General features: G+C 54.5%; 2 protein-coding genes across 2 annotated transcripts in view; one reads left to right on the top strand and one right to left on the bottom strand.

Moving 5' to 3' along the window:
• The window catches only part of Baz1b (bromodomain adjacent to zinc finger domain 1B), a 66,867-nt gene extending 62,128 nt beyond the window's left edge, over positions 1–4,739 (top strand). Inside the window, exons 16-19 of the mRNA XM_063234307.1 lie at positions 368–474; positions 2,583–2,728; positions 3,844–3,947; positions 4,189–4,739. Coding sequence (XP_063090377.1) covers positions 368–474; positions 2,583–2,728; positions 3,844–3,947; positions 4,189–4,546 — 715 coding nt within the window. The 3' untranslated portion in view covers positions 4,547–4,739. The remainder of the gene's footprint in view (positions 1–367; positions 475–2,582; positions 2,729–3,843; positions 3,948–4,188) is intronic.
• Positions 4,740–4,832: 93 nt separating this feature from the next.
• Positions 4,833–12,207, bottom strand: Fzd9 (frizzled class receptor 9). The gene has a single exon (XM_023565151.2). It carries the CDS (start codon positions 11,986–11,988, stop codon positions 10,198–10,200), a length of 1,791 nt encoding a protein of 596 aa, XP_023420919.1. The 5' UTR covers positions 11,989–12,207; the 3' UTR covers positions 4,833–10,197.
• Between the last annotated feature and the right edge of the window lie 2,119 nt (positions 12,208–14,326).

Here is a 14,326-nt window from a genome sequence, read left to right as displayed (position 1 = left end):
AACTGTCCTGGCCTAGGTGTAGGCTTCTCCCCTTATTGTCAACTCTATCTCCTCTGTGAAGAGAAAATCATCACTGATCCCTGTAGTACTTTAGCCTTTCTCAGGACCACTTTGGAATAGAACTGTGTTTTTTTGTTGTTGTTGAGGTGGTAGTAGTTTTTCTTGTTTTTCTTGGGTCTTTTTGTCATTTTAGGATGAGAGTCTAGCTGTGCATTTCAGGCTGGCCTTGAGCTCGCTTTGTAGCCCAGGCTGGTCTCAAACTTGTAAGGATCTTACTGCCTCAACCTTCCAAATGCTGGAATTGCAGGTGTGTGCCACCATGCCTGGTTTAGAACTATGCTTTTTACATGACCCTTCCTCTACACAGGAATTACACTGAAGAATCTGCCTCTGAGGACACTGAAGAGGATGAGAGCAATTCTGAGGAGGAAGAGGAAGAGGAGGAAGAAGATTATGAAGTGGCTGGCTTGCGGTGTAAGTACTCAGTTGATCCCACAGGCCGTCCCCCCTTACCCCCCAGAAGGCTGGGCTGGCAATAGTTAAGTGTTGCTGTCTTCTCTTTCTTGGGGCTGAGCTGCCAGATGTTGAAATTGGTTTCCAAGATGATATTAATCACCTGCCTGTTTGGAAGTAAGGTGATGTGATCTCAAGGACACCAGCCTGTGACAGATTGACTGAGATGTAGTGACATTCAGGGTTTCGAGCATGTTAAGGATCATAAGAATAGTTGAGTCCCTATTTTTGAGAACAGTGAATGGGTAAGCAGCCTGTCCTATTACCATCTCCTAACCTGGTCTAGCCTTTGACAGGCTTCCTCTTCCCCAAATTTCCCAGAATATGCTCTTTATACTTGAGTGGGAAATAGACCACAGATCGGCACTGAAGAGATGGTACAGTTTCATGATCACAGTAGCAGCATAAGTGCCTGTTCTGCAAGTGTGAGATCGCTCCCCGGTATCAAAAAAAAAAAGATCATGGTAGCTTTGAATGATCATACTTAGTGTAAAGAGAGGCAGCAGGTGTTTGGCTGGCTGTCCCTTGTTTTGGCTGTGATCATCTTATATTGCAGTGGTACGAACAGAAGCCAAGGGTGCTGGGCTTGCACATTTGTTCTTTTCCTCCCCCATATTCAGGAGGTACCCAATCATACCTCCAATTCTGTCTGTGTGTCTGTTTGACTGTCTGTGACAGGATCTCACTGCGTAGCCCAAGTTGCCTTGCAGCCTTCTGCCTCATGTCCTGAGCTCTAGGATTACAAACAAGTTCCACCACACGCAACCACACCTTCTGTTCTTAAGGAGCCCCTTTTGTTTGTTTATTAGACGTGACTTTCAGGAAACTAGTGGACTGGTGGTGCCTTAATCCTGCATTGTGAGGAGACTGTCCTTCTGATGGACAAGGATAAGAGTCAAGATGCTGCATGTTTGACTGAGAACCAATTCTGAATATAGCATTGTTTTGGTTCTTTGTTCAGACCGTTGACTACTTTCTGCTTCCCCATCGTTGCTTTTCCCAAGGAACTGTTCTTTAGTGTTCTAGAGACTGCCAAAAGGATCTAGGAAGTATTGGGTACTTCAAGGCCCTAGCATCTGAGCCTTGGCTTCTTTCGCTCTTCTCCTTTCTTACTAGTCTGATCTTGAGCCAGAGGCCCCAGAACAGGCAGTAAAGGGTTACGACGGTTAGAAACAGAGTGAAAGTATTGCATATTGGTTCTCTGTGTCACTCAACTGCCTGTCTCGACCCCATCTTTGCCCATAAGTCCTCAGCCTTTCCTTGCTGAAATTCTAGATAGTGGAGAGGACATCCTTAGTTGGCTTAGTGGAAAAGCTCCAAGTGCAGCTGCATGGGTCTTGTTCCCCAGAGAGGACAGAGGGTCGTTGGTGGGCTTGACATGCAGCACCTATTGTAAACTGGAGCCACATGTGGGCTCATTGCGCTCATACTCAACTCTTTGTGCAGCACTGTGCAGGGCCCTTAGGGAAGTGGCTTACCCACTGTCTGGTTTTTAGAAATGAAGGAAAGAAGGCAGGGCTGAGGTCAACCCTGAATTGAATTCAGTGAGAAAGATTTGGCCTTTCATGTAAGTCACTTTTTCTCTGAAAAGACTTTAAGAAAGGTTCCTGTGTATGTTTTGTTCTGTTTGGATTAATGCTGCATGTAGGATAACTTGGGGGTTGTGAGATGGAGTCAGTTTTACGATCAGATTTCGTCTCACGTATAAATGCTGAGCTCTGCTTAGAGGAGACCCAGCTTGCCTTGTTAGGAAGCACTTTTTTCTCCTGAGTGCGTCAGGGTGTGGTTGACTCCTGTAGGGGCATTGTTTGCAGTAACGGACCAGGGTAGAAGTACTTGGGAACCTGGTCCTCTGAAAGGTGTTGGGAAGTTGAGGAAGGCCACACATTCTTCACTGCATTGCTATCTCTTAGTGTACTGTTTGGGAGGACCAGAGAACAGCAGGAGTACCCTATAACCAAAGGAAGCTGCTGCCTAGTCTGTTAGAGTGATCGCATCCCTTCTTGATATTCACCTGTGTGCTCTTCCTCTTCTGTTGCTGTACTCTGAATACATATTTTTTATTTCAGTGAGACCCAGAAAGATCATACGGGGCAAGCAGATTGTCATCCCACCTGCATCTAGACCAGGGCGACGACCAGGGAAGAAGCCACATCCTACCAGGAGGTCACGGCAGAAGGCGTCCCTTGTGGATGATGCTGAAGTGGATGAGCTGGTAAAAGTCACTTGTTGTCCTCCCTCTAGCCTTTCTGTTGTATTTGCCACCCCACCACCAGGAATTCACCAGACAACAGGTGGGGAGCCATCCCTCCCCTCGCTCCCCCAGCCAGGGGACTGATGAGGCAGATGAGTGGACTCTGGGCAGACGGAGGCAATAGGCCCTCCAGGAACAGCTATGTCCGGCATTCCCCTGCTGTGTGGCCTGCAAACTGTCTGTGCTAGTTAGCAGCAGCTTGAAACTTGTTAAGGATTTTAAAATAGTATCCATGTGTCTCTGGTGGGCCCAGAGGGGCTGGGTCTCCCTGTGGGAATGTCAGCAATGTTGGAGCCTCACTTACTGTTGGGTCTTTTGCCGACAGTTGTTAGGGGAGGGACATGCCCCTCCCCTCTGCACCTCAGCCAATGTAATGTTAGTAGTTTTGTTTTAGATCTCACTTGAGCTTTGAAGAACAAAAAGAAGCTCTTGTAAACTTGCTTATTTTGACAGATCAAATTGAGGTTAAAGGAGTAAAGCAAGCGGTTAGGGAGATCAAAGGGCATTAAAGATCTCCTGGGCCCATCCTTTAGCCCTTCAGTACTGAGGGTCCCAGCTGGTGATGGCTGCCAGGAAGGGAGGCCTCACTTCTTTCTTCTCCTCCCAAGTGATTGCCGTGAAAAGGAACGGGAATGAGACCTTTTGCTTTTCTTCCCAGAGAGGCCTCTTCCCACAAAATAACCCGCCTGGCCTTTTCCAGTTGTTTATTTATACCCATCCATGGTATTGCCATAATCCCAGGTCCATCTGCTGTCAAGAGGGCTAGTGTCTTGTTGACAGTGGCCCTCTCTTGCCACCTCCAGCACTTCTGCTGTTAATACACCAACTGCTGCCTGCCTCCTGCCGCTTTGATCCCCGTCCACCAGGGAGGAGGCAGACGAGGTGGATGGACGACGCCTGCCTCTTGGCTGAGAGTGCTGCCTGACTTGAGCGTCAGATGATTTTGATATCTCTGCTCCAAGGAAGTGGTTGACCTCTGGTTTCTTTCTAAAGCAGAGGTACACCTTTCCTGCTCTGTGTACTCCTGCTCTGCTCTGGGACCTGTGATAGATAAGATTCTTCTTCCTTTTTGTTAGGTGCTTCAGACCAAGCGCAGCTCCAGGAGGCAAAGCCTGGAGCTGCAGAAGTGTGAGGAGATCCTGCACAAGATCATCAAGTACCGCTTCAGCTGGCCCTTCAGGTGTGCTGGGCAGGCACTGGCACTGCCCTGGGCCCCTCCCCTCTAGGACATGTCTTGGTGGCAGAGAGATGAACTCTTTCATGTTGGGAGGGAGGAACAATTTTTATGAGATGGACATACCTCTGTCCCCCAGGTGGCAGATACCTTCAGGTGTGGGCCTTCTGGCGCTGGTCACTTGATACCACAGTTTCTCTGAGTTGCATTCAGGACCTTGCAGACGTCTCCATTTGGTTCTTTGCAGGGAGCCCGTGACCAGAGATGAGGCCGAGGACTACTACGATGTGATCAGCCACCCTATGGACTTCCAGACAATGCAGAACAAGTGTTCCTGTGGGAACTACCGCTCCGTGCAGGAGTTTCTCACTGACATGAAGCAAGTGTTTACCAATGCTGAGCTTTACAACTGCCGTGGCAGCCACGTTCTGAACTGCACTGTGAAGACAGAACAGTGTCTGGTGGCTCTGCTGCATAAACACCTTCCTGGCCACCCGTATGTCCGCAGGAAACGCAAGAAGTTTCCTGATCAGCTTGCTGATGATGAAGGGGACAGTGACCCAGAGCCCGTTGGACAGTCTAGGGGACGAAGACAGAAGAAATAGAGACGCAGGGGTTGTGGTAAGGGAGGTGGGGGACAGTGGGAGACTGCTGGGGATAGGAGAGGAAGCTGGAGAAGAACTCGAAAGGGAAGCAATCATGCAAGTGCTTGCCACTCCGGGTCTGGGCTGTTCTTCTCCAACTCCCTGCAGGCCCTTACTCAAGCAGAACTCTTGGGGAGGCCAATACTGAGTTTAGTCTATGCCGAGGACTATTCGGGACAATAGAGGGCCTTAATCTGCTTTCTGGGAGTCTCTAGGAGGAGGCCAGGCCGGCACCTCCTGGGAACTCTGTTCCTTTTTCTTTCTTCCTTCCTGAGGTTCCTCCCAGGCTGGCTCCCACAGCAGCACCATGCCCCTGTGACCTGTGGGGAGGGGTGATTGTTACATAGCAGGATCAAGAGGAACCAGGCCAACTGGGGAGGTGGGATTTTCTTTTTAATCTATATTTATACACTATCTTGTTTCCTTAAACCCATACTGTCTCTTACACCTTCCCCCCTCAGGTGACTGTATCAGTGAGTGCCATGTAGAACTCTGTTCACCAGCATCATGGGACAGTTTTGGTCTTTTGAGCTTGGCAGAGTAAAGGGACATTCCCTGGAATCATTCCTGCATACCCCCTCCCCCTTTGTGACAGCCCACTCCTACTTCCACCTCACCTCACCCCCTCAGAAAAAGAAACAAAAAACTTAAGGCACTTCACTAGAGACTGGAGTCCTGCTTGTAATCATGCTTATAACCTTTACTTTGGTGGATCTGGCCAGAGGGTGTTGGAGCCCAGCCCACCCACATACCAGACAAGCTCTTAGGGAGCAGAAGAGGAGCAGGAAGACTGTAATGTTTAATTTTTTAAATTGACTTTTCTAGTTATTAAAAGTTGCTTGTTTTAGCAGTGATACTGTATAAAGAACATCTTGTAAAATATTTGTCATCTTGCTTTGGCACATGTACAGTACAATTTATATGATGATGTGTTCGCTTTACACCCCGTCCTGCCTCAGCCAGCCATGCTCCTTCGGAGAACCCGGGTCGGAGGCCGTGCAGGCAGGTGCCAGGTCTGGTGGTGCTGTGGGCCCTCGGCCTCTGGTTTGCCTCCCGAGTCCTCACACCAGCTTCAGACTGGAGCTCATGCAACCTGTGCATCTCAGTGGGTGGAGAGAGGCGGCAAACAGCTTGGAGCGCCTTCTCAGCGCCAGTCTAGCCTAGGTATTACATTTAGGCAAAAGTTTGTAGTCTTTCCCTTTTATGACAGATTTTTGATAAAAGTATAAGACAGGGTTTAATTTTCTTATCAACTTTGAATTTGGAAAATGTGAGCACCTCAGCTCTTTAGCCCATAGGGTTCGCCACCCTCGGACTGAGATGAAGAAAGCCTTTGAAAGCCGCTCAGGTGGGAGCCTGGCTCTCCCACCTCCCTACCAGGGGGTGCGGGGGTTCTCTCCAGTGGCTGGTGGGTGGGGTCCCATCCCTTCTGCAGGCTTGGAGCGAGCAGTGACCTTCTAGCCAACACAGCCGTCCCTTGCTTCTTGTCATAGGTCCAGTCTGTCCTTGTTCTAGTGAGAATCTTGTGTTCCCACCTCAGTGACACCTGCATTGTTGGTTGGTTTTTAAATTGTCTTTAAGGAGGAAGGGCCCTATTAAAGGGTGAACTTGTAATAAACTGGGGCTTCAAATAAACATTATGTACCTGTGTTTATAAAGAAACAAATGTGGTGGCTTTCTTTGTGTCCTGGGGTGGTGGCAGATGTGCAGCAGGACCATTGGATGGCTTGGCCGCGCCCACTGTATCACTTGGGCCTGAGGGAAAGCAAAGCCCACCTGGGTAAATGGGCCATTGCCATCAAGCTTTTCCTGACCTTGTTTCTGTCTAAAGCCCCAAATTTCACCTGGAACTAGGCGGAAGGTATTGTTGAAGGCTTCACTATGGGAATTTGTATGGTCTTTTAATATTGGGAAACTCCTGACACTGGAAAACATTTTTCAAGGAAAATTGCAAGCATACAGGGAAAGTGAGAAGTATAATGAATTCCCATGTGCTCGGCTTGCACAGTTCTAACACATGGCCACTCTTGTTTTATTTATACTCATTTATTTTTTAAAGTCAGATTGATTTGAGTAGGTCGCTGCAGGGCAGCAGCCTGTCTGTGGAATACAAAGATTTTGCTGAGCTACTGCTTCGATGCCATTTACCAAGCAGAGCTTCCCATCCTGACCCCTGAGCTGGGGTCACAAGAAAAGCAGTGGTGCCCTGGTGCAAGCTCTGCACTGGCTTCATGACCTCCATGAGTGTGGCCCTCAGATAGGGCTCGCACCAAGCTCTTAAGAGATTCTCAGTCCTTGGCGGGGAGCAGGTTCCCCAGCATCATGAGACTGGCTGCCACCAGTTTGTTGGCTCCAGCCTCCAGCTCTGCAGGAGATACCTGTGCTGAGACATCTTAGCAGCTTGCCTAGGCTGGCCTTGAACTCACAAGCCTCCTGCCTCACTCGGCCTCCACATGCTGGGATTGCAGGTGTGCACCACCACGCCTCAGCATACTTTAGACACTGGGTGGCACTCAGCACTCCCAGCTTTGCCTGAGAAGTCCTGTTCCTCCTTGGATTGCTAGTGCCTGTGAGCCAGGTCCTGCTCCAGGGTCTGTGTCCTGGTGGGGCTCAACATCCAGGCACATCTCCGTCCCCTGCCCGCTCCCTTCCCAGGGCTGAAACCTTGAGGGAAATGATTACCAAGTGATCACCGCAAGTGTCGGTCTGACACCTGTATTCCAGAGGATGGGTCTGAACCCTGCCTGGGGGAGTCATCTGAGACCTGTGCACCTTATCCTTTGCTTTATCCTCACCTTTCTGGAGAGGGGGGTATCTGGATTCTGAAGCAGCCCCAAAGAGGAAGGCCCCCAAACAACCGGCCGAGTCCTGATGCCCTGTCCTCTTTCCTCTGGCCCTATGGCTTTTTCATGAGACTGCTTCCTTCAGGGCACCACTCCTGCATAGGGCCTCACCCCATACCCTGGTAGAGACAGAAGCAGGCCTGGGATGCTGTTAACCCAGCTTCACATACACAAGCTTACCCCCACAGGACCAGGACTGGAGTGGGGAGAGGCTGGTTTCTTTTTTTTTTTTTTTTTTTTTTTTTTTTTGTCTTTTTCCTTTTTATTGGTACCAGGGATCGAACTCACGACTGCCTGCTTGCAAGGCAGGCGCTTATGCCGCTGAGCTAAATCTTGAGAGGCTGGTTTCTGAGGTATCTTAGCTTGGCTCGGAAATGTTCCTTTTGGAAGAGAGTTTGTCTCCCCACTCACCCCTTGCACCACTCTGGACATGGCCTCCCTAAGCTACACACCTGTCCCTCATACAGGACTAGATGGAACCTATGCAGAAATCAACAGGTTTTGGAGTTTTACCACCTAGTGTGGCCTCTCACAGTGGCTGATTTTGAGCCAGCCAAGCCCTAGGTACTTGGAGTCTGTAAACTGGGGAGAGTACCATCCAGGTAAAGACCTGGCAAGGGTTACTAGAACCTGTACTTCCTTCTTTTTCCTCTGGGGTCTGGGACCCCAGTTCCCCTGGGGATCAGGTCAGTCCTGCTCCAGTGGGAATGAACCCTGGTAGCTTCCAGGGCTGAGAGGCAGCCTCAGCTGCCCTCCTGCCCTGCCCACCACAGCCCAAAGCAGAGTCCCTTGGGACCTGGCTTTGTGATCTGCACCGATGCCCTCTGTACCCTCCATCTCTTCTCCCTGTCACCCTGCAGGTCTCTGCCAGGCTTGTTCCCACTGAGTGGCCATTGGAGGGAAGAGGGTGCTTGTGGTGCCCTTTTGATGCTGGTCCCCAGGGCCACTTGCCTTTCTCCTCCAGGTCACCGAGCCCTGTTCCCACAGGGCAGCCTGTCCCACTCTCCCTGCAGGCTCCTTACCCCCAGGGAGCTCCTTAGCTCTCCTGCTCACAGACCCTTGCGCTCATGGGGGCATCACAAGGAGCGTGGTTCACTCACTCGGCTTTGTTGGTCAAGGGCATGGACATCGGTGCTCTGCGAGGAGAGAGGGTGAGATGAGGGTGTTCCCTGTGCAAGAACCCTGCATAGGTGGGGGAGATGGGGTCACAATTGCAGTTCCCCTGGGGATGAAGTCAGTCCTGCTCCTCCAGGTGGGGATGAGCCTTAAAGCTCCATGATCTGTCCGCAAACTTCATCCCGCCTGTTGGCTTCTCTTTGGACCTCCTTGTCCCTCCTTGTCCCTGTGGCTGCCAGCACAGGGCAAAGCAGTTGAGAGGCCCTGCACTTGGGGATTCAGTGCTTCTGCCAGGAAGCAGGCAATGTAGGCACGGAACTCCCCAGACTGGGTCTCCTCTTGGCTCTAAAGGGGGCTGGAAGCAGGACTGGGCCCTTTGCATCTCTTGAAGCTGAAGGCTGGTTGTGTTGTACACACCCAGGGACGGTCACCGAGACCTCACCTGGTCCAGAGCCAGCTGATAAAGCAGATGCTAAGACAGCCCTGGGGCCTGACCCTCAATTGACAAGAGGCCTCTGGGAGGCTCATGCATACCTACTTGCCTTCCAAGGGGACAGAGGTGAGGCAGGTAAGTCCCATCATCTCTGAGCTTCCTTATCCAAGACATGGACACTCTCGGTTCCTTTCCCTACCCTAACACACAAATGTGCAAGCTGTCCTGGTGTGGAGCGCTGCCCCCTTCTCACAGCTGCTGCCAACCCTTCAAATCCTGCCACATACAAGCTGGGGCCCAATTCCTAAACTCCAGACTTCCCCTTTCCGGATGCCCCCCTGCCAGTCTGGCCTCATCTTCCCCTCCAGCATGGGATGGGAGGACCTGAGGAGCGAAGTGGACACACCGGCCACCTTCATGGGGACAGTCATCCTCCAGCCTTAGTCCCCAGGGAAGGGGAGCTTTGAGACAAGTTGGAGACAGGTTGACGCCCTCATTTTCTACACAAATGAGGAAAGCAAACTGTGAGAAAGGGAAAACTTACCCATGGCCCCAAACTGGCTAGACATCCCAGGGTCAGAGGTGGCAGTGTTCATCCCTGGGGATTCCCTCAGTGTCCTGGCAGGCATCCCAGTCCCACTTCAGAGACATGCTACTCAGGTCCCAAAGACAGGGCTACACACAAAGATGCACACACACACAGACTGGGACTTGAAAGGTACAGCTGTTCCTCAGGGGAACTTCCTCCTGATTGGTGTGGAGCCACAGGTCAGGGGTCTGGGGTCAGCCCAGCACTCCGGCCAGCTCAGCACTCACAGGGAGCTTCCTGCAAGACTCTCACTGCCCTTACCTACTCCCATTCCAGCCCAGAGAGAAGTCCACAGTGCCACACAGCGGGGTGGGGGGTTTATTCCAGTCACAGCTTCCAGAGAACGCAACAATAAATTACATCATTAAATAAACTCCCTGCTGGACTATGCCCTCTTGCCCCCTCCTCCCCTCCACATTCTCTCCTAGAACCCTCTGGGGACTCAGGTAGCAGCCCCCCCCCTGCATTAGGGCACACAGGGCCATGAGCCTCACTAGATCCCCACCCTGAACCTCAGCCCTTCCCGCTCACTTGCCTGGCCTTGACAGCTGGACAGCTGCTAGTCAGCTGTCTCTGGGGGGTGGGAGAGGAGAGCCACGAGAAGGAAGCCACCACCGAGCCAGGCCTGTTGCTAGAGGTGTGTGGGGTTCTCCAGAGAAGGATCCATCTTAGTCATGTGCAAGACCACCGTGGGGGCCTTGTAGTGGCAGTGGGTGCCACGGCCGTAGCCCATGGGGGCCCGGCAGGCCTTGGCCCGGGCCCGGCCAGCAGCCATCTTGCGGTGGCACAGGCTCTGCCAGGTCTGGAAAGTCTTGGAGCTCCACACCCAGACACCGCTGGTGATGCCCACTACCAGTGACATGAAGATTTTGAGCATAAAGACAGCCACAGTGGGCACGGAACCCCCTGGCAGCGAGCAGTCTCTGCGGCCTCCAGGCACAGTGGCCACTGTGCATGGCTGCTCTGTGGCCCGAAGGCGCCAGAAGTCCATGTTGAGGCGTTCGTAGACATAGCAGACAATGACGCAGGTGGCAGGCACCGTGTAAAGGATGGAGAAGACCCCAATTTTCACCATGAGCTTCTCCAGCTTTTCCGTGTTGGTGCCACCCGTCTTCATGATCTTGCGGATGTGGAAGAGTGCCACGAAACCTGTCAGGAGGAAGCTGGTGCCCAGCACCAGGTAGCAGGAGAGGGGAACCAGCACGAAGCCAGTGAGTGCGGCCGCATCCATGCTGGCCACATAGCAGAGCCCAGTCAGCTCATCTCCTGCCACCTTGCGCAGAGTCAGGACAACGATAGTCTTGAGCGCCGGCAGCCCCCAGGCTGCCATGTGGAAATAGCTGCCATGGGCTTCGATGGCCTCGTGGCCCCACTTCTTGCCGGCTGCCAGGAACCAGGTGAGCGTGAGGACCACCCACCAGAGTGAGCTGGCCATGCCGAAGTAGTAGAGCAGCAGGAAGACGAGTGTGCAGCCCGTGTTCTCCAGCCCCTCCTGGATCACGTAAAGCGCACCCGCCTCCTGGTCGCAGGCCACGCTCTGTGCACCCGCCACAGCGCGGATGAGGAAGGCCAGCGAGTACACGTTGTAGCACATGGAGAGGAAGATGATGGGGCGCTCGGGGTACTGGAAGCGGTGAGGCTCCAGCAGGAAGGTGAGCACGGTGAAAGCCGTGGAAAAGAAGCACAGCGCCGACCACACTGCCATCCAGATGAGCGCGAAGTCCTTGTCGCGCTGGGACCAGTAGACCTCGACGCCGTGCCCGCAGCGCGGCGCGCACGAGCGGCTTTTCTCCACGTACTGGAACTTCTCGGGGTTCTCGCAGGCACCGCCGCCACCGCCGCCGCCGCCTGGGCCTGGAGCTGCGTCTCCCGGGGGCCGCGCAGGTCGGGGCGCCACGGGTAGCATGCCCAGCCCCTTGTGGGGCTCGGCGGGGCCGGCCGTGGCGTTCTCGGGCGCCTCCATGCAGAGCGCGTGCGGGTCGTTGCGCGTGGGCAGCCGCGCGCAATCGAGCGAGTCCGGCCAGCCGAAGTTGAAGTGCTGCATGATGGGCGCGCAGCGCAGCCGGGCCTGCTCGCACATGGGCCGGCAGGCGGGGATGGGCGTCGAGACCTGGTCGGTGCACATGGGCGCGTAGAGCGAGCACAGGAAGAAGCGCAGGTGGCTGTGGCAGCCGTACTGCACGAGCGGCGCGAACTCGGCCAGCTCGGCGGCCGCCTCGCCCTGCGATGTGTGGCCCAGCAGGTTGGGCATGCGGGTCAGGTTGTAGCCGATGCCGCGGCACATGGGAATCTCCACGGCCTGGCACGGCGCCGACCCGCGCCCGCGCTCCGGGTCGAAGCGGCCGATCTCCAGCGCCGCGCCGCCCGTCGCCAGTAGCTGCCACAGCAACAGCGCCCGGCGCAGCGGCAGCCACACGGCCATCCCGGGCCGAGGGCGGGAGTGCGGCCCGGGCTCACTTGGGCCGCGCCGTCCCGCGCCCCCGTGCCTGCCTGCCACGTCGCGGGGCGCGGGCCATCGCCGCCGCCCACGTGTGTCCCGACAGTCGGCCCGGGGGAACGGGAGACGCCGAGCCCGCCGACCGCTGCCACCCGAGTCACCGCCGAGCCGGGTGCCGCTGCGCTCTCAGAGGGGCCGCGGCTACAGGATCGGGGCGGGACTTTTGGAGGCCACGCCCAGGAGGCGGGGATTAGCGTGCCGATCACGCCCCCTCTGGGCTTTAAAGGCGCCGCGTCTCGAAGCCGCACAGGGGTACCCAATGGGTCCCGGTAGTGGTATTAGATGAGTGACATCTTCTGCGCCGTCTGCTTTCCTTCTCATTTGGTTCTTTCTTTTCTGTTGCGGCCCAATGTCTTCCCGCGACAGAACTGGCGGTAGAAAGATACTGTTGCCTATACCCACATACTGGTCGCCTCTTTTCAGGTGGGCAAAATGTGCCCAAGGCCTCCAGGCTTGGAGAAGCCGCGGCTTTATGCTCAGCGCTGGCTGACAGCAGTCTCTGTCTCTGCCTCTGCTGGTTGTATGTGAGTTTGGCTCCCTTGTCTGAGCCTGTTTTCTTTGCTCACTCTGCCAAAGCATTGTACTGTAGACCTGACCTCATGGCATCTCCGCAGCAGACCAGGAATGTTATTCCCATTTCCCAAGGGGGAAAATTGAGGCTCAGAGAGGAATGAGTTACTAAGGGGAAGGGCATAGAGCTATTAAGTGTCTCTTTTGTTATTGTCTGATGCTGGACCCCATACTCATTTCTTGAGCCCCTCCAGAGGAGTGTTATATCCCTGCCACCCATCCCAGGATGCCCCTTGAGGCCTCCAGGACCTGCTTAGAATCCGCCGTGGTTCCCGGGTACCTCCGTATGTGAAATCCAAGTGCTACCGCTGGCCACCCAGGCAACCATTTAGAGACTGCCCCATGTCCCTTCTGTCCTCACCTCCTTGGCCTGGGGATCCCTAAAGCACAGACTCAGATTCCACATGAGAGCTCAGCCCAGGGCCAGTCATGCTAGAAGTTGCCCCTGGTTGGTTACAGAATGAGCCAGTGACCTAGGATTGCAGGGACCCTGGGAAACTCCCACCACCTTGACAGTGACCTTTTTGACAGGCCTACAAGGAAACCTGTGCCCTTCGATAGCTGAGAAACTGAGACTCAGAGCACTCAGAGAATTTACTCAAGACTGCACAGCTCACCACGGTAAGGGCTGACAATCAGGCTCCTCCCCTGCACGAAGCTGCCTGTTGACATCACCAGAGGAAAGTCACCTGCGCAGCACACCTGCCAGCACAGGCCAGGGATGCAGGAAGGAGCTGGGCGACGATGGTGAGAAAATGGGGCCGTGGCTTCCTGCACATGCCTGTTACTAGTGCTCGCTCCCCTGAACCCCACACTAGAGCCAAGAAGGGACAAAGAAAGGCATATGCTGCCCCTGGCATGCACCCAGCCCCTCTCGTTCCCAGAGGGCCTTACAGACTGGAAGCCAAGAGATGGGGAGAAGATGCCAGCCCTGTGCCCAGCGCCCAGTAGGCTCTCAGCACGCTGTAAGCCACAAGAAGCACAGGTGCAAGGAAGACCTTGAACTTCCTAAGGAGGGAGGCAGGGGTGGGGAACCCTTGGGAGGTTCCTCACATGGCAGCAACAGGTCCCCATGGCTCCCTCCCCTGTGGTACCAGCAGCTGCCCAGGGCCATGGACCACATCCTTTCCCTGCTAGCAGTCCAGGAGGTGTGGGGCATGGACCAGGGAGAAGCCCAGCTCTGCCTCCTGGACCGGTCACCAAGTCCATGCAGGGGGCTCTGGAGCTGTCCTTCTGGTGGGGATGTCCACTGCAGCCTGGCCTAGGAGTCTTGTTTTGTAGAGAGGAGTCTGGGCCCTTGTCTGGCAGCAATGGTGGGGAGGGTGCCCCAAGGGCTGTGGGATGCCAGGTCTGTCACCATGGCAACAGCTAGCTCCTGGGAAGCCAGAGGTGGGGGGTGTGGACCAGCCCTAGCTCCATGCAGATGCTGCCCCGGAGAGAAGAGGCCTCTTGGGCTGCTTGCCCACCCACCCGGCTTTGTCACTTGATCCCACTCTTTACAAAGGCAGAACAATGCCCTAAGCTCTGACTGAAAGGGAGACTATGAGGAGGGCTGGGGATGGAGGAGGGAGATCACCAGCAATGCCCATCCCCGCTCCTGCTCCCCTGGGCCGAGCCCCGCCCAGCCCCTCCCCCTGGGCCGATGCCTCCCTTCCCTGGGGGCCATGTCTGGGGAAGGGACATCGTGATCTGT

The sequence above is a fragment of the Cavia porcellus genome, unplaced genomic scaffold (assembly GCF_034190915.1).
Source record: "Cavia porcellus strain 051 isolate PalLab524CR breed Dunkin Hartley unplaced genomic scaffold, mCavPor4.1 scaffold_23, whole genome shotgun sequence".
In the NCBI taxonomy this organism is placed as follows: domain Eukaryota; kingdom Metazoa; phylum Chordata; class Mammalia; order Rodentia; family Caviidae; genus Cavia; species Cavia porcellus.
Note: the sequence above shows the minus strand (reverse complement) of the source record. Positions and strands in the feature narration are given on the sequence as shown.

Bases quoted from the DNA above. Each gene is read 5' to 3' on its own strand.
- Fzd9 (XM_023565151.2), bottom strand. From the start codon at position 11,988: ATGGCCGTGTGGCTGCCGCTGCGCCGGGCGCTGTTGCTGTGGCAGCTA.